This window comes from Dromiciops gliroides, chromosome 5, assembly GCF_019393635.1.
Source record: "Dromiciops gliroides isolate mDroGli1 chromosome 5, mDroGli1.pri, whole genome shotgun sequence".
Taxonomy (NCBI): Eukaryota; Metazoa; Chordata; class Mammalia; order Microbiotheria; family Microbiotheriidae; genus Dromiciops; species Dromiciops gliroides.
Window position 1 is genome coordinate 288317137 of NC_057865.1, and position 19440 is coordinate 288336576.

Sequence of the window (19440 nt, forward strand, 5' to 3'; positions counted from 1 at the left end):
TAAAGCACCTGCTCTGTGACAGGTACTCTGTTAGATGGGGAAAATCAATTTAAAAAAAGAAAAGAAACTCCATGTTGTCAAGGAGTTTACAATCTAATGGGGAGGCAGCAAGTACTTCCATAATGATATGCAGAATGCAGAAATATGTACATATATAAAGAGATTAATACAAAGTAGCCTAAAAGAAACTGCTTTGGATGGTTGTACATGTATAACCTATGCCAGATGGCTTGCCGTTTTGGGGAGGGAGAAAAATTTGGAATTCAAAAGCTTATTAAAAAATGAATGTTGAGGGGCAGCTAGGTGGCGCAGTGGATAGAGCACTGGCCCTGGAGTCAGGAGTACCTGAGTTCAAATCTGGCCTCAGACGCTTAACACTTACTAGCTGTGTGACCCTGGGCAAGTCACTTAACCCCAATTGCCTCACAAAAAAAAAAAAATGAATGTTGAAAACTGTTTTTACATGTGATTGGAAGAAATAAAATACTATTCACCAAAAATGAGGGCTTTGGGAGAGAGGATGCTATCAGTTGGGGGGGGGGGACAGGAAAGACTTCATGTAAAGGGCAGTGCTTGAGTTATATCTCAAAGGAAGAGAGAGATTCTATGAGGTAATAGGGAGAAAAGAGGACATTTCCCACTATGGGACACAGCTCGTTCAAAGGCATGGAGATGGGAGATGAAGGGGTATGTGAGGAACAGAGAGAAGGACAGTTCGGGGGGATAGTAGACAAATAGAAGAGAGAGGAAATGTTGCTCAAAGAGATAGGAAAAAGACTGACACTGAGTCGTGGAGGGCTTTACAAGCTAAGCTGAAAAATACTTGGTAGCAGTGTATAGGATGGACCAGAGGGGTGAGAGACTTGAGGCAGAGAGACCAATTAGGAAGCTAATTGCAATCATTTAGGTGAGAGGTGATGAAAACCTGAGTTAAGATGGTGGTGACCACTGGTTCAGGAAATTGTGGAAGGGATTCCTGCTCAGTGTATGGGTTGAACCAGTTGGTCCCTGAATTCCCTTTGAGCTTTAAAATTCTGGGATTCTCCAAAGAGAGCCTGACTGTTGTTCAGTCAAGAACTAGTGCAAGCGTTCTTAACCTTGTTGCTTACTGCTTGTTGCTGCCTTTGGCAGCCTGCTGAAGCAGATGGACCCCTTCTCAGAATCAGATCGGTTTTTAAAAATTCACAATTAAAGGAAATGCTAAGTTTCAGCTAGTGGTTAGGGAAAATAAAGCTGTATTTTTTCCCCCAACCAACTTTACAAACCCCCTGATTGCTCAGTGGTTGGTGGTCCTCATGTTGAGTGACCCTGCACTAGAAAGGAGGGACCCAAACTGGGACAGGACAGGCTCCTGAAAAGAGTTGATGATGATAAAGAAGAAATACTTAACTTCTTTAACTTCCAACACCTGGCATAAAGTCTTAATCCAATCTCCTTTTCTGGGGAGAAATCATGGATTATTTTTTCAACCTACTTTTAAGTCTCTTTATCACCACTCCCACCACCACCACCACTATTTCTACTATGAGAAATAATTATTAATAATCTATATATCAGGGGAGCCAGTGATCTTCCCTTCTTTCTTAGTCCTTTCTCTCTCCCCCCACCCTCCTCCAAGGTCTAAGCTCTTGAAAGTAATATTCATCTGGGTCAAAGGAGTCTTAGGTGGAGACAGATCTGTTTGTCTAGATAGCTGAAGGTCTTTACTGATGAGATTTGGCTTGTACAACCACCAATCCATAGGTGAAAACTATTTCACTCTGATCACCTTGGGTAGGGGTCTAGATTCTTTCTCTGATGTCATTCTTGCCAAGATTTGACCTAATAAGTCACATAGACTTCACCCAGAGTTCATTTTAGTATAACACATTTCCAAATCATCTCAACCAATGAGATTTGATTCCTATGTGATGGACCTCCTACAGTTAGAAGAGTATATAAACTCTGACCCCATCACATTAGCGGTCTTTGGTCTGAGAGACATGGCCACTGACCATTCTTTTATTAATAGCCTGCCAGGCTATTAATAAAATGATTAAATTATTCAGAAAGTATGTCCCTCATATTTTTAATTGTCACATTACAAAATCAGCTTATGCTGCCAAGGACTAGTCTGGGGTAACCTTTTGTTATATCTGGCAAGGCACTATTTGTTGGTATAGTGAACTCTGGACATGGGGACGGAAGAGTCCTGGGTTCGATTCCTAGCCCTAGCCCTTGCCCTTATCAGTTATCTTATTGTGGGCAAGTCACTTCCTCTTTCAGAGCCACAGTTTCCTCATCAGTAAAATGGGGATCAATAATACTTACAATGCTGACCTCAAAAGGATGTTGGAAAGTGAAACCTTTGTCATTTTCTATCATGAGCTTTAGGCTCCAGGTAATCAGCATGACGTGGTGGAAAGGACTTCACATACAGATTAGACTTAGCTGTGAGTGAGGACTCTGAGGGTAGCCGTGTAACCTTGAACAAGCCACTTCCTCTGAGTCTCAGTTTTCTCATCTGGAAGGCGGGTACAATGACTAACCCTACCTGCTTCAAGATGCTGTTGAGAGAAAAGCACTTTTTAAATCTTACAGGGTCCTTGGTATATTTGGTGAATTTCCCTAAGTGAATAGTTCTGATTCAATAAGTGTCCTGTTCCAGAATCTTCTGTGGCTCCCCATTGCTCCCAAGATAAAGTCCAGACTTTTCACTCTGGCATTTACGGAGATAACATAGTGCCATGAAAAGAAGATAAGACAAGACAGAGGACTTAGGGTCAAATCCTGATGCTGCTATTTACTATTTCTGTCACTTTACCTGAGTTTCCTCCTCTATCAAATAAGGAGATGGAAGCAGATGGGCTCTGAGGTCCCCTTTAGATACAGATTTTATTTATTTGTTTGTTTGTTTGTTTGTTTATTTTGTGGGGCAATGAGGGTTAAGTGACTTGCCCAGGGTCACACAGCTAGTGTCAAATGTCTGAGGCCAAATTTGAACTCAGGTCCTCCTGAATCCAGGCCAGTGCTTTATCCACTGTGCCACCTAGCTGCCCCCTAGATATAGATTTCTGATCCTCTTACCTAACCCATCTGTCCAGCCTTGACTTCTACTCTGCCCTTTACGCTCCATCCAAAACCATTTACGCTGCTCCCCAAACTTTCTAACCTCAGTGACTTTGGCCACATTATTCCCTCTGCCCAGGGTGCCGTTCCTCCCGTTCTTCTCCCACCCCCGCCAATTTCTACCTGTCAGAATCCTCCATATCCTTCCACACCCTTTTCCACAAAGCCATCCAAGCTTTCTGTCCTCTGAGCTCTCCCAATACTTTGTACTTCTCTCATGCCAATTAATATGCACTGATCCGCTTCCTTCTCTTATCTCCCTAATAGAAGATGAGATCCTTGAGGGGAGAGACTATATCTTCTTTATCTTTGTGGCTCTTTAGGTGTCTAACACAATGCCAGTCATTCAGTAGGTGCTTAATAAATTTGTTGAAGGAATAAGCAAATCGAGGTGGAGGACTGAGATCTGTGAAGCAGGGATAACACGGGGCCGAGTACCCTATGATGAAATGGCAAAGGAATGATTCAGACACTGCCAGATGAATGGAAGAATGCATAGTGTCAAAGAATGTGAAAATGGACAAAGTCAGAGCTGGGAGGAGCCTTAGAACAGGGGATGTCAGGGCTGGGAGGAGCCTTAGAACAGGGGATGTCAGAGCTGGGAGGGAACTTAGAATAGAAAATTAATGTCAAAATTGAAAGGGATTGTTTGGTCCAACCTACTTACTAGGCAGAGAATGACACTGAGGCCCAGAGAGGTTAGTTCATCCATCAAATGTGGCAAAGCTACATTTAGAATCCAGATCTCTGAAATGAATGAATGTTGGCCACCATCTAACCCCCAGCTGGGAGACTTGGCATCCCTGGTGACATTGAGGTGCTGGGGCTTCTAGAGTGGGCTGGAAGAGGAACACTGTGGGCAACTCTTGTTCTAAAGATTCCCCTGGAGTGGGACATTTCCCCCGGCATTTCCCCTCATCAGGTTAAAGAGTTAAAGGATTTACTCAGGATCACATAGCCAGCTTCTGTCTGAGAACTGCATCCCTAGCTGGGAGTCTGACTCTCCGAGGCGACTGGTGGAACAGTAAATAGAGTACTATCTCAGGCAGGAAAGACCCAATTTCAAATCCAGCCACAGATACCTACTATCTTTGGGAATCTGGGTAAGTTGCTTAACCTGCCTCAGTTTGTAGATAATAATACTTCCCTCCCAGAATGGTTGTGAGGATCACATGAAATACAATGCATTTTGCAGACCTTAAAATATTCTATAAACATCACCTATTATTATCCACTGCTCCTTACCTGGTACCCACTGGGCACTTAGGAACTGCTTAACTGATTAACATGGGGGTGATGAAGCTCCTGACAAGGTTCAGTGTGAGGCTGAAAGGAGTGTGGTGAAGTAGAGAGAGTGATGGACTGGAGTCCAGAAGACTTTAGTGGTAATCCCATCTAGACATTTACTAATTACATGACTCTGAGGAAGTCCTTAACCTCTCTGTCTGCCTTATCTGTCTATCTGTCTGTCCATCTATCTATCTATCTATCTATCTATCTATCTATCTATCTATCTATCTATCTGTCTGTCTGTCTGTCTGTCTGTCTGTCTGTCTGTCTGTCTGTCTATCTATATCTATCTCTCTATCTATCTCTATCTAAGAATCTATATTGTTAAACTCAAGGTTTATTAAGCTACTACTCTGTGTCTGTGCTCGGAGGTAAGGATAAAAAGCCAAAATATGAGACACTTTCTGCTCTCAAGGAGCTTATAGTCTGCTGGGGGTAGTATGACATGAACACTATGTATGGTTCAAGCTAGATTGGGGGGGGGAGTAAAGGAGAAATTAGGTAATGTGCTTTGAGAAATCTCAGGAGGGAGGGCATCATTTTCAGCTGGGAGGAATCAATGAAAGTACAACCATTCTTCTAGTAACCTAACTATGCAACCTTGGGCTTTTTCATTGCTCAGGTGGGAATGTCAGCACAAAAATTACAAACAAGGAGGTGCTACCCAAGATAATAAGGAGACAGTGAGAGACCACCCAGATACCCTTGGTGAACTGAAATCTCCTAGCCCAGATGTATGCCCTCTTTGAGTCCCTGAAAGAGCTAAACTTCAGAGAGTGATCTGGGAAAGATCATGAAAAATGGAAAAAGTCAACAAGTTTGGGGAAAAGCAAATGTCCTAATTTTTTTAAAATGGAAAGAGAACAGTCTGAACACCATAGGTAGGTACATTTGACCTGATTTCTGGGAAAACTTTGGAACTGATGGTTGGTGAAGGGCTTGAAAGGAAAGTGATGATTACAAAGCATTAAGGTGGCTTCAGCAAGGACAGGATGTGCCTGCCTAGACTCTCTTGCCTTTTTTTGGACAGGGTTACTAAACCATAGATGAAGGGGTTGTTGCAGCTGTAGTTTTCCTAGATTTTAGCCAAGCTATCAGATTCCATAAAACATCCCATCAACTGGATAGATGTGCATTAGAGGAGGATATGAGGTGAATTTGGACCTAGTTGGCTGGCTGGATTTAAAGATTAGTTATCACTAGCTCCAGGTTGGTGTAGCAGGAATTCTTCAGTGAATATCGGGAAATCTCTATTTGGTACTGGGCTGTTTAATATTTTTATAGATAACTTGGATAAAGGCATAGATTGTATGATCATACAATTTGTAACTGATACCAAGTTGGGATGATGGAAAGCTAACACACTGGCTAACAGTCAAGATCCCCCCAAAAGTGAATGAACTAGAGGGGTTCTTGACCTTCTTTGTGTCTGGGCCCCTTGGGGGAGTCAGCCTGATGAAACCTATGGACTCTTTCTCAGACTCATGCTTTCAAATACATAAAATATACAGGATGACAGAAATTATGGGATTACAATTACATTGGATTACAAATTATATTGGGAAAGAGTTATCAAAATATTAAAACAATCCCATGAAATCTAGGCTAAGAACCTCTAGCACAGAGCATTGGACTAAATCTAATTAGATGGAATTCAACAGGGATAAATGGATGAACTATGACATATAGGTACAAAAATCAGCTCCATGCTGTTGGGGAAATATGATTAAATAGCAGCTGTCCTGAAAAAAATCTGGTGTTTTAAGTGGACTATAAGCTCAATATGAGTAAGCAATGGGATGTGAAGATTGTCCAGAGGATAGTGACCAGGATGGTGAATGGTCATAAATCCTTGCTATATAAGGATCATTTGAAGGAATTGGACATTCTTCAACTGGAGAAGAGAAGACTTGGTGGGGGGGGGCATGGAGCTGTTCCCAAGTATTTGAAGAGGTGTCAGATGAAGGAAAGAGTGGATTGGTTCTGTTTGGCCTGGGGAGGGAAGAAATGGAAGCAACCAGGGGAAGTTACAAAGAGGTTCATTCAGGCTTAGGGTCAGCAAAATCTTCCTAAGAATGAGAGCATCTCAAAGTAGGATGGGTAACCGCCTTGGATGGCAAGGTCTTCAAACAATCTGGATGACCACTCAGCATTATGTGATGGCAAGGATTTCTGTCATGGATGGATTGGCCTGGATGGCTGTGGAGGTACTCTTCAACTCTCAAATTCTGAGCTTCTTTACTCCTTCCTCCCCCCATCAATAGCCAAGTCTTGTTGATTCCACCTCCCCAACCTCTCCATATCCATCTCCTCTCCACTTACACAGCCAGGTCAAATGCTCATTACCACCCTCCTTGACTATTACCATGACCTTCTAACAGTCCCCTTGCACTCCACCCTTTCTGTTCTCCTTCCATCCTCTGCACAGCTGAGCCTAAAACACAGCTATGACCACATCAATCTCCTGCTTGTGAAGCATTAGGGGCCCCTCTGGCTTCTAGGATAACATAGGAGGCTCTCTGGGTGGCACTTAGAGACCTTTGAAATCTCACTCCAACCTACTTTTCCAAGCTAATGGGATATTTCTCCCCTTCATCTTATCTATGTCCCAGACAAATTAGACCATGCTCTGCCTGTACAAAAATAACTGAAGCTCCTGCTTTTGAAACTCTGTGACTTTGTCCAGGCTGGGTACCATGCCTAGGTCACTTTCTGTCCTCACCTTTGCCTCTTGGAAGCCTTTGATCCTGCTAAAGCTCAACTCAGGCATCGCCTTTCTCATGGAACCTTTCCTGATTCCCTCAATTGCTAGGGTTGTCTCCCAACCAAAGTTTTTGTATGCATTATTCATATATTTTGGATTGTCTCATCTGTGGACATGTTGTGTCCTCTCTTTGAACACACAGCCCACCCCCCCCAGAAGACCCCAGAAGAGGTCAAGGAAGGTTTGTTTTGGTCTTGATATCCCCAAAATTGATAGCAAATTGATCGATTGATTCAATTGGCTAAATGAAGACTCCATGGAGGACAGGCCACCTGAACTGAGTTGTGCTTTTAGTTACTGATATAATTTTTAGGCTCACATCCCACTTTCCTCACCCTGAAGATCCCTCTCTTCTGTAACCCAGTCTGTGATAATGTCCAGACCTGTCTTACTATTGTCAGACCAGGAATACCAGGTGACTATAGAAATGGGCGAGGTTGTTGAGGAGAGGTGAGGCTAGAGAGCTCAAGAGCCAAGGAAGAGAAGGAGGATCCCCAAGCCCCCTTATACCTTCGGTTTTGTATGGTCCATTGCCCTTGGGTGCAGGGCAAGTCATACTTCTGCCTCCTCAGAGCATAGGCCTCAAACCAGAGGGCCACTCCATAGTCAAGAGACGGAACCTGCAGGGGAAGGCAAGAGAGGGATGCACAAGAGGGTGCTGGGAGTGAACAGCCAGACCACCTCAGAGGAAGGAACCTGGGAGGACTCAGGCAAGGGAACTAGCCTCAAGGGAATGGAGGAAGAGCCAGGATTTGAACCTCAAATCAGCCCTTTTTCCACTGTGTCAGGAGACTGAGGGGAAGAGTTGGGTTAGGATAATGGGTCCAAGCCCAGAGTCCTTGGGAGCTTACCGTGAGATGCCAGGTACAGTGGGTGCTAGGGGAATAGTAGCTGGGATAGTAGGGTGTGCTGATATTTCCCTGTAGCTCCAGTTTGCCCTCCAGGGTCAGGTTTACCTGGCAATCTGAGAAAGGGGAAAAACATCTCAGTCCAGTCAAATCATGCCCATTTTAGAGATGAGGAAATGGGGGGCAGCTAGGTGGCGCAGTAGATAAAGCACCGGCCCTGGATTCAGGAGGACCTGAGTTCAAATCTAGCCTCAGACACTTGACATTTACTAGCTGTGCGACCCTGGACAAGTCACTTAACCCTCATTGCCCTGCAAAAAAAAAGAAAAAGAAAAAACAAAGTAGTGGTAGAGAGGAGGAAATGGAGGCTAAATAAGGTTAAGTGATTTGTCTAATCTACACAACTATAAATCAGTCCAGAGGATTGTAGGATCATTCATTTAAAGATGGAAGGACCCTTTAAGGTCATCTAGTTCATTTCACAGATGAAGAAACTGACACCCAGAAACATGAAGGGCTTTGCCCTAAGTCACATAGCTGGTAATCTGTAAAGCCATCATTTACCTCTAGATCTTCTGATGCTTAATCGAAGCGCTTTTGCCTGTGGTAATTATTTTCCTGTGCTTTCCTCCATCCCAGAACTTTCTATCCAATCCCTTTTCTTTAAGTCACAATAAACCCTGGCTTTCCTCGGATTTTGTCAGGGCCCAAGAGGAAGAGGGTGGAGGGTGGGAGGTTGGGGTTGATGCTTGGCCTGCCCATGCTAGAAGAGGCTGGGGTTTCATGGGAATCTCAGAGCTAATTTAGGACAGGTATACTTAACCATTTTTGTGTCATGGATCCTGCAAAAGCATGAGCTTTTAAAATGATTCACTCTTGAACATTGATTTTTTAAAATGTTGAGTTTCAAATTCTCTTCCTCCAGCCTCTTCCATACCCATGGAGAAGGAAATGATATGAGAATCATATTTTAAAATGCATGCCATGCAAAGGATTCTGAAAAAACCAATGATATTAAAATACAATTGTAAACTTTTTTTTAAAGTTCCCAGAATCTAGGTTTCGACCCCCTGATTTGATAAATTCCTTATTTTACAGAACAGCAAACTGAAGGGGAGGGGGAGAAAGTAATTTGCCCAACATCATGTAGCATAGGCTACTTTGGGCTCAGCTGGAGATCTCTGCAGAGGCAAGGCCTGGCGTGCAAGGTGGAGGTGGCTCAGGGTTTGGAATCCTCGAGAACCATCATGGGAATGGGTGTGGGGGATGCTATCTGGCTTCATCCTCCTGCTTCCCAGTATTATTCCATATTACTCTTGTAATACGGCACGGGGAGAGCTGTCCTGCCTGCTTCTGGCTGATCATGTGTTCTAGCCTAGTTCCTTGGCCATCCTGGGATGGTCACATCCCTGGGCTGCATGTGATTCACTGCTGAAGAGTTTGGGTGCTGTGGGGAAGATGAAGACATAGCCTAATAAAAATAAATAAAGAAAGAAATCTCCTTATTGTCTCCTGAAAAAGAAGAGTAGATGATTCAGGGGACTTTTAAATGGGGGGTGTCTGCCTCAGTCTCTTTCTTAGTCCTCCCAGGTGGCATCATGTAACTCTGGGAATTCTTTTGAGGGGGTCTTTCCCCATGTGGCAATTAGCTGGGTGACCTTGAATCTGGGCCTCCCACTGCTTCTCCTGCTTTTTGGGTCTTTGCCTAATCCTAGGTGATTGAATATTGATATTGAGATGGGCATGAGGGCAGACTTGGGAGTCTGAGATCCTGTGTCCCCAGTCAGTGTTGGCTGCTTGTTGTTAGAAGTCCCTGGCAACTACATGGAAGTGACCGGCTACCTGACCTGGCTTGTCATAAGACATTTACCATAAAGGAACAGCTGAAGCCTTTCCCAGCTCCCTGCCTACCTCCCACCCCCCCACCAGATGCTAGCGCCTTCTCCTTCAAAATTATTTTCCTTTCATACTGAATACATCCTGTATGTACCTAGTGATTTACATGTTATTATTATTTTTATTTTTGCAGGGCAATGAGGGTTAAGTGACTTGCCCAGGGTCACACAGCTAGTAAGTGTCTAGTGTCTGAGGCTGGATTTGAACTCCTGAGTCCAGGGCCAGTGCTTTATCCACTGTGCCTCCTAACTGCTCCCCATGTTATTACTTTGTAAAAGGTTTTGGTTTTTTGTATCCTCAATGCTTAGCATAGTATCTGGCATATACTAAGTGTTAATTAATGTTTGTTAATTGACTGACTGAATGTAGAAATGTAAAATGCCAATCCAGCAGCTTTGGCAAATGCTTTGTGTTTTGATGGGTTTAATTCCCAATTAATTTCCCCATCAGTATAATAGCAGTTATTACTGAATTTTGCTTAGCTTGTTTACGTTTTTCTGTCAATATGTGCTTCTTGTTGTTGAGTCATTTTAGTTGTGTCTGACTCTGTGAGGCCATTTTGGGGTTTTCTTTTCTCTCTCTCTCTCTCTCTCTCTCTCTCTCTCTCTCTCTCTCTCTCTCTCTTTTTTGAGGACAATGAAGGTTAGGTGACTTGCCCAGGGTCACACAGCTAGTAAGTGTCAAGTGTCTGAGGCCACATTTGAACTCAGGTCCTTCTGAATCCAGGGCCACTGCTTTGTCCACTGTGCCACCTAGCCGCCCCTTTTTGGGGGTTTTCTTGACAAAGTACTGGAGTCATTTGCCATTTCCTTCTCCAGCTCACTTGACAGATGAGGAAACTGAGGCCAACAGAGTTAAATTACTTGCCCAGGATCACACAGCTTGGAAGTTGCTGAGGCTAGATTTGAACTCAGGTCTTCCTGACTCCATAGCCAGCACTTTATCCACAGCACCACTCAGCTGCCTTCAATATGTACTAGAGAAAACCTTTTGTGTGTTTAGAATGTGTGAGTGGAAAATAAATTCCTGTCCCACACCTAATTTACGAGTACCTTTCTACTTTCCCTTTTGTGGCCTAGACGTAAACCCAAACCTATGCTTTAAGTAATTTTTTTTTCCTGGGGTACAGGAGTGAGGATTAAGCAAGCTAAAGAATTTAAGAAAAGGAGTCTGATCCTTTTTGTTTGTTTGTTTTTTGGTGGGGCAATGGGGGTTAAGTGACTTGCCCAAAGTCACACAGCTAGTAAGTATCAAGTGCCTGAGGCTGGATTTGAACTCAGGTCCTCCTGAATCCAGGGCTGGTGCTTTATCCATTGTGCCACCTAGCTGCCCCCTGATCTTTCTTTTGGGTGGTCTGGATGGTATCTGGTCACCACATGCACAGATCTTCAGCAGAAAGGGCTGAGGGAGATGGTACGGTGTCCCAGCTCTCTTGGGCTCCACCAGTGGTTCTCATTCCAAACTCCCCTTCACACACTCGAGTCAAACTCACCAACTTCCTACTCAACCTCGGATGCCTCACCTCTGTGCTGTCCCAGATCATCTCCCTCCTCCCTCACTTCAGCATCTAAGAATCCTTGATTCCTTGAAGGTTCAGCTCAGGTATGACCTGCTATGGGAAGGATTCCTTGCTCTTCCTAATTGTTAGAGAGCCCCAGCACACATCCTGCTGTCTTTTTTTCTTCTGTTCACCTGTTATATCGGAAGGTATGTGCCCCAAGCCACCCGGAGAGCAGATTCTCCTGTTTAGCCTTGTACCCTCCCTTCCTTTATCACCTGGCTAGGTGGCTGTCATTCTTTGGGGAAACTGGGCTCTGAGCTGTGGCAGGGAGGATGAGGGCAGGAGCCTCACGAACCACTTGTGATGATGCCTCAGTTATAAGGTCCTTGATTGTACAGCCCTGTTTGTATTTTTTTTTTTGGTGAGGCAACTGGGGTTAAGTGACTTGCCGAGGGTCACACAGCTAGTAAGTGTTAAGTGACTGAGGTCAGATTTGAACTCAGGTACTCCTGAATCCAGGGCCGGTGCTCTATCCACTGCACCATCTAGCTGCCCCCCTGTTTGTGTTTTTAAAATCTTGCTCTAAATTGTATGTAAAATAATTCAAGCTGGCGCTGGGCAGTGGGAAAGTGCAGCATCTCAGCTCTTCTAGGGCAGGGGCCAACCTGAGCACCCCTGAAAGTACTTTGCATAAATCAGACACTTAAAGGATGCTTGTTTAATTGAATTGAAAGAGAGAGCCACACATGGCATAGTGGAAAAAGTGAAGACTTGGAGCCAAAAGACCTGGGTTCTAATCTCAACTTGGGCAATAGCTTATTGTGTGACCTTGGGCAAGTCAGTGCCCCTCAGTGGGTCTCCCTTTCTTCAACTATAAAACAAAATAGTTTGACTCAATGACATCTCAAATCCCTTTTTGTTTGAATGTTTATGACTCTAAGGAGGAGAAAGAGAGAGAGAGACGGAGAGCAAACATAGAGACAGAGACACACAGAGAGAAAGAAAGATGGAAAGACAGAGAGAAGGAGGGAGAGAGAGAGGGAGGGAGAGAGACAGAGACAGAGAGGGAGGGAGAGGAGGAGACAGACAGAGAGAGGGAAGGAAGGAGGCAGAGAAAGGAAGGGAGAGACACAGAGATAGACACAGAGAGAAGGAGGGAGGAAGAGAGACAAAGACAGAGAGACAGACAGAGAGAGACAGAGAAAGAGAGACAGAGACAGAGACAGAGAGAGACACAGAGAGAGAGAGCAAGCAGAGAAAAAACAATGGTTTTCATTGAGATAGCTCTTTGGGATTTCAAACTGCTTCACCAACATTATCTCACTAGCTCTTCACCACAACCCCATGAGGGGGGCAGGGCCCCAGGCTAATAAGCCCCATTTAACAGATGAAGAAATTGGGGCTCAGAAAAGAGATCTTTGGAGGGTCCTGCAGCCCAATAAACAGCAGAGATGAGCCTTAAAGCCTCAAGCCCGGGGATTTCACCCTCCACCACCCGGCCTCCTCTTGGGATGGAGATGACAGAATGGTGAGAATTCCCATTCATGGATCACTTTTAGGTTTTACAAAGCCTTTGGGCCCCTTCCCTTGGGCACAGAGAGGTAGATACCCGGCCAGCACTTAGGTCAGGAGGGCCTGTGCCCACATGCTGCCTCAGATCATTGCCTCTATGCCAGGCAGAGGGTCGGCAGGAGGCACAAGAGAAGGGGGAACAGGAGGTGGGGGTAGAAGCGAGCTGACACCACGGGTCCCTCAGGGGTTCTCTGGTTATTGCCTGACCACCTTTGGTCAGGATGGCAGGGGGAGAATCTTCGGCCAAGGGCTCTCAGTGAGAGCATTGCCCCTCCCTCAGCCATGCCCAACATCCCCTCCTCACCCTGGAAGGCCACAGCCTGCACGGAGAGCGTGAAGGGGTCATAGTAACTGTACAAGCCTTTCTTCCACACTGCAGACATGACGTGTCCAGAGGACAGGACTTCCACCACTGGCTCCTGGCGGCTGCAGCCGTAGAGTCTGAGGGGAGATGGGGAGGTGGGGGTTACAATGGGGAGATGCCCGAATGGTTCAATGGAAAGAGTCAGAGCCTCGATTTAAAGATGGTGCCTGATATGGAAACCTCTGACCATCAGCGAGTTACCTCCTCCCTGGGCCTCAGTTTCTCCATCTGAAAATGAAGAGGTTAGACTAGATGACCTCTGAGGTCCATCCTAACTTTAAGATTCCATGTCCCTATGACCCATTGGATGAAGGCCTCCCCTCTAGGCAGTCTAGGAGGGGTGCCAAGGACCACAGAGGACCCCACCCACTGAGGCTCCCCACCCCAGAAGGAAGAGATAGCAGTGGTGTTCCCTGGGAAGGCCCTCCCTCCCCCTGTCTTGTGGCTTTTTGGTTTCCCACCTAAGCGTTTGAGGACCCCTAACTTACCCCTTCTGTCTCCCCCCCTTTGAATCCCCTATTCCTTTAATAACTAGCTCTTAGCTGACAACAGCAAACTAATTCATAACAAGGCTTAAATGAGTAATAACTGCCCGATGAGTTAACCATTCCAGACATAGGTGTGGCTGGCTGTACCTGAATCCAAAAGAGAGACCCTGAATGGTGGAAATTCTGACTCTGTGACCGGAGGGGTAGAGAGGGCATTGTTGGCATCTTTCACAACATGCCTAATGGACCGCTAATTGAGACTCATAGGATTGATCAATTTAGAGCTATAAGGTACCTTAGAGGTCATTTGGTCCAACTCTTTTTCACAGATGAAGGAATTGAGGCCTAAGGAAGGTAGGTGACTTTCCCAAGGTCATACCGGCAATAGAGGAAAGATTCCAATCCAAATTTCTTTCTCCTGTATGATTTCTACAATAACACGGCTATAATTCCTGACCATTGAGCCACTTCCCACTAATGCTAATTTTACCAATGAGACTAAGGATAGAATTATGGTTGAACACAGAATATCGTAGAATAATTTTTTTTGGATATAGAACATTCACATAGAAATGTATCCATGGAATGTTAGCATCTCTCATGCCTGGACTAGTGCATGAACTGGGAGTTGTTCCCCCTGCCTCCAGTGTCTCCCCTCCCTAGCACATTCCTCACTCAGTTCTCAAACTGCTCTTCCTAAAGTGTACCCCCTACTCAATAACCCCAGTGGCTCCCTATTATTTCTAGGACCAAACATAAAATCCTTTGTTTGGCTTTGAAAGCCCTTCACAGCCTGGTCTGTTCCTAAATTTTCTGTCTTTTTCTATCTTAACTCTCCTATAAGATGGTGACCCTGGCCTCACTGCCCCTTATACTTTATCTCCCAAATTGATTTCTTTCATCGGCTGTCCCCACCAAGGCTGGTTTTTTCTTCCTCCTTGTCTCTGCCTCCTGGATTCCTTCAAAATTCAGTTTTGGGGCAGCTAGGTGGCACAGTGGATAAAGCACTGGCCCTGGAGTCAGGAGGAACTGAGTTCAAATCCGACCTCAGACATTTGACACTTACTAGCTGTGTGACCCTGGGCAAGTCAGTTTTAATCCCACCTTCTCCAAGAGACCTTTCCTGATTCCTTTCTCAAGCCCTTTGTGTCCACAGAGCATGAGAGTGAGTGGTGCATTGTAGGCACTTAATAAATGCTTACTGACCAGTCGATTGGATAGAGAATAGAACATTGAGTGTGAAAACTGGAAGGGACCCTAGAAGATGGAGAGCTCGAACCCAAGCTCTTAGAATGTAAAATGTGAAATCTGAAGGGAATCTTAGAAAGGACCTAGTCCACTCCCCTCATTTGAGGGGCCACAGGGGGAGGCCATCCAGTGATTTGTCACAAGCCAAGACACACTCAGACTCGACCTTCCTCCTCAACTCTCCCTGGCCCTTTGAGCTAGCCTTCCCCAAGGTCGGTGCAAAGGGGGCACTCACGAGGTGATGAGTTGGCTCTCCAGGGGCCCAGCAGCATCATACATGGCCAGCCTGTCCCGACACTCAGCCAGCGTCCATTCCAACCGAAGCTTGAGCATGTGGTCCTCGGGACCCTGAAGGTGCCACAGGCAGCTAGAGGCCAGGTGATCTGGGCCCTTGAGCCGCACTATCTGGCCTATGCTGATGTGACTGTATCGGTAGCATCCTACAGAGGGGAGATATAAGCCCTGGCCCCTGTTAGCCCCAGGAGAGGGATGGAGATGGGGAGGGTGTGGTGGAGAGCGGAGGTTAGGGGTATTGTTAGTCCCTAGGTCAGTCAGTCAAGCGGGAGAGGGCTTAGGCCTCCCAGTTCCTCCTGTGCCTTCCAGTTTCCACCTGTGTCTCATCTCTACGGCTCATCATTCTGCCTCAGCTCCTCTTCCATTTGTCCTGACTCATCTTTCCCACTGCCTCCCTTCAATTCTTGCCCGGCTTCCTGCCGTCTTCTCCCGTGACCAATTTGATTCCCTTCCTAGGATAAGTGGAAAGCATTCAGCACACGATCACATGCACACCACTCCTGACTGGTATACAACACCACCTGGAGGGGTGATTGTCCTGCCTAGATTCTTCATTCTCCCTTCCCACATTCTCCTTGCTGGGTGGCTATTACTCCTCAGGGAGATTAGGAAACTGCATTATCACACACGGAGTGAGAGCAGGGCCTCACGCATTGCTTGTGACTCTTAGCTCTAAGGTCCTGGATTGTACCTAAGTGTTTATATTTTTTAAATCTTGCTCTGAATTAGACATCAAACAGTTATACCCAGTATAGTAAAGTAGAAAGCATGCTGGGAGGAGACCTGGTTTCAGATCCTGCCTCTGACATTTGCTAGCTGAGTAATCATGAGTAAACACTCAACCTCCAAGAATCTCAGTTTCCTTTTCTGTAAAAGAAGCATAATAATATTTACCCTACCTTCTTCACAGGGTTGTTGTATACAGTGCTTTGTAAGCCTTAAAGTATTATAGGAATTATTTCTAATTATCATCCTTTGCAGGGTAGTAACCCTTTTTTTGTTTTATTGTTTTGTGGTATGGAAATAAGTCTTAGTCTTTGCTACCCAAAAAAGATATATATATATATATATATATATATATATATTTACAATTTAATTTATATTTAATTTAAAAAGGAAAAAATAATCTATGTTCTCAGTTGCTTGGACCACAGGGTTATAAGGCAGAAACTGCCTAACCCACCTTGGAGTCATTATCCCTGGAAAGAATCAACACTAACCTTGCAACCTCCCTGTGTATCCCCTCTTGTTTTTTGTTTTTTTTTAGTTAGGCAACTGGGGTTAAGTGTGCATCCCCTCTTTAACTTGCCCCCCCCCCCCCCGCCCATACACACACACTCAGAAAATGGCTGTAAGATGTCACAGTCTCACAAAAGCACGTAGGCCCACACCTCTTCACGTGCACTCATTTCTGCAGGAAGGGAGTGGATGCTTACACTGTTCAAAGAACACACCCATACTCTACCCAGTGTGAAGTCCTCACTATGGGCTACATATACATTATTGTGGGTTCAATTGTTTACACAAGTTGTGCCTCTGCATGCATGTGTGCCCCACCCCCACCCCCAAACCCACACTCACACCCCTACACCACACTCCACAAAGGTTGGTTCCTTACAAACATCAACAATCTGCCCTCCCCCCCACCCCAAGCTCACAGAGGGACTTTTGGCAATAAAAGTGAGAGGGGGCAAGGGTGGGAAGGAGAAGAAGGAGAAGAAGAAGAGGAAGAGGAAGAAGAGCAACAACAACGAAGTAAACATACTTGGAGATCTATACACCCAGTGGCTACAGATATACATGTATACACCACCTCTATTGCATACAACTCATCAATCCATGAACATGCACATCTGTGAGCCGTATCTTAAGGTTCTATAGGTTTCTTACACTGGCACTACCCCAGGTATGTCCCTGCTGCACACCCAGTGAGTCCTATGCCCTCCCCTACCTCTCCTTGCTCCTCAGAAGCCCATCCAAGCAAAATAAGGAAACTCAAAAAGCAAAGGGAGACAAAAGTTGCCTACCCAGTGTAGAATTCAGCAAAACTATGTCTTTCACACTGGTCTCTGTTAAAAAGGAATAAAGGAAGAAATAAATGGAAGCAAAAGTCAAAGAAAATGAAATCAAATCAAACTCCCAGAGCAGTGATACCTGGAGCCCCATGTTTGTATGTGGGGAGTGGGGGTTCTATTCCTCCTTCCCCCTTATGTCTTGCCCTATGTTCACCCTTCCTCTCTTATCAATTTGCTCCTCTAGTCTGTGCTCACGAAGCCTCATTCCTTCCAAAGAATCAGACCCACTAGTAATCTGAGCCAAACTCGGCCCCGGAGGGCAGGACTAGGGGGAGGCGAAGGAGGAGGGGAAAGGAAAGGTTTTTGTAGCATTAGCAGAGAACTGAGCTTGGAGTTACAAAGACTCAGGTTCTGGTACTTAGAGGCTTTGTTGCCCTGGACAAGTCACTTCAGTTCTCAGGACTCTGAGGAAAGCCTCTAAGGTTGTAAGGTAGAGAATAGGTGATAATTTATATCAGTGGGGAGATTTTTTTCAGTAGGAGTTCCCAACAAGAGACAGAGAGAGTGAGAGAGAGAGAGAGAGAGAGAGAGAGAGAGAGAGAGAGAGAGAGAGAGAGCTGGACTTTAAATCTGCTATTTGCTACCTATGTGACCTTGGTCAAATAGCTTTTCACTTCTCTGGGACTCAATTTCCTCATTTGTAAAAGGAGAGGGTAGCTCTAGACTACAGGATTCACAGTTTGGAGCTCTTCATCTCCATCTAGACCCACTCAATAGAGACAGTCTCGAAGATCCCTCCCAACTCAATGATCCTAAAAGGAAAAACTTTCTAAATAATTAGATCTTTTAAAAGAAAAAACCCAATGTGCAGTAGAGAGTAGAGTGAGCTTTAAACAGAGGCTGGATGAGCCCTTCCCAGAGATGGGCAGAGGGGATGCCTGTTCCTGGAAGGCTCCGGCAGGATGCTTTCCAAAGTCTTTTCTGGCTCTTGGCTTCTATGACCCATTGGCCCAACAGGTAGAGGCTCTCAGAAGGCACTTGGTTGGATCACTGGGGTTAACTTCTTTTCACCCTCCCTCATTTAGTCACTGAGAGCTCAGTGCTTTGCTCAAGGATTTCCTGGCATATTCCTGAGGGCAGATGCTGAATTCTACCTGACCCAAACTGTGCCTTCCTTGTGTCTAGCCTGAGCCTCTGAAGTAGGAGGAGCTCAAGAAAATATCTGTTGAATGAATGGATGAATGAGCCCATGTCACCTTTCAGTCCAGCCCAATATTTAGTAAGTGTCTGGCGTGTGCAGAGCCCTGTGCTAGGTGCCCGAGCAGGCACCGAAGAAAGGAAAGCCTGGAGAAGCTGCCAGGGCTCTTGTCCCTGTGAATACAGCTGCTCGCCCATGCCCATCCTCCCAGACAGTCCCTTTTCTCCCCCATTGTTCTCTCTTCACCTTTCCTTGCTCAGCTTTATTCTGTTATGTGGGGGAGAGGAAGCCTGCCTGTCCCCATGACCTCCCAGGGCCCTCCAGCCTTTGAGCCCACCCTGACCATACTGACCCAGAAGAACAAGGCCCCCAGGATCCACCTCATACTCCTCCTGATCAGGTGTGCCGCTTGTCTCGTTGGCATTGGACAGCAGCTGTTCCATCAGCACCTCCTTCACAGCATCAGGGGTCAGCATCTGACGGTGGCTCTCAGGGATTTGGAGAATGAACCAGAAGAAGCAGGTCAGAGGCCCTTCCCTAAGGAGGAAGAAGTCAGCATTACTCTGGCCTCCTCCTCCTCTAAATTGTTTAGGATGCTAGGTGGGAGTAGCCAGACAATCCCTGGAAAAGGGGATGAATATAAAAATACTCATGGGATGACACATAGATCCAGAGCCTTTCAAATTCAATGACTCCAGGCCTCCTCCATCCTGTCTCTTTTTTATGTGTCTCAGTCTTCCCATCTGTAAGATGGGGGTGGGGGGTGGGTAGGACTGGTTGATACTTAAGGTCCTAAATTTCCTCCCCATCATTCTATGTTCTAAAGTCCTTCCAAGCTCTGACATTATATATTC

The 19440-nt window shown here is 45.5% G+C and overlaps 1 protein-coding gene across 2 annotated transcripts in view; it reads right to left on the bottom strand.

The window, feature by feature from the left end:
* The window catches only part of TMPRSS6 (transmembrane serine protease 6), a 49712-nt gene that overhangs the window by 22311 nt on the left and 7961 nt on the right, over positions 1-19440 (bottom strand). Inside the window, exons 5-10 of one of the 2 annotated variants that reach the window (XM_043968594.1) lie at positions 18939-19123; positions 17401-17442; positions 15315-15519; positions 13284-13420; positions 8014-8126; positions 7673-7782 (exon numbers count right to left, since the gene is read on the bottom strand). In XM_043968594.1, coding sequence (XP_043824529.1) covers positions 7673-7782; positions 8014-8126; positions 13284-13420; positions 15315-15519; positions 17401-17442; positions 18939-19123 — 792 coding nt within the window. The remainder of the gene's footprint in view (positions 1-7672; positions 7783-8013; positions 8127-13283; positions 13421-15314; positions 15520-17400; positions 17443-18938; positions 19124-19440) is intronic. The other variant, XM_043968595.1, reaches the window with a different exon arrangement.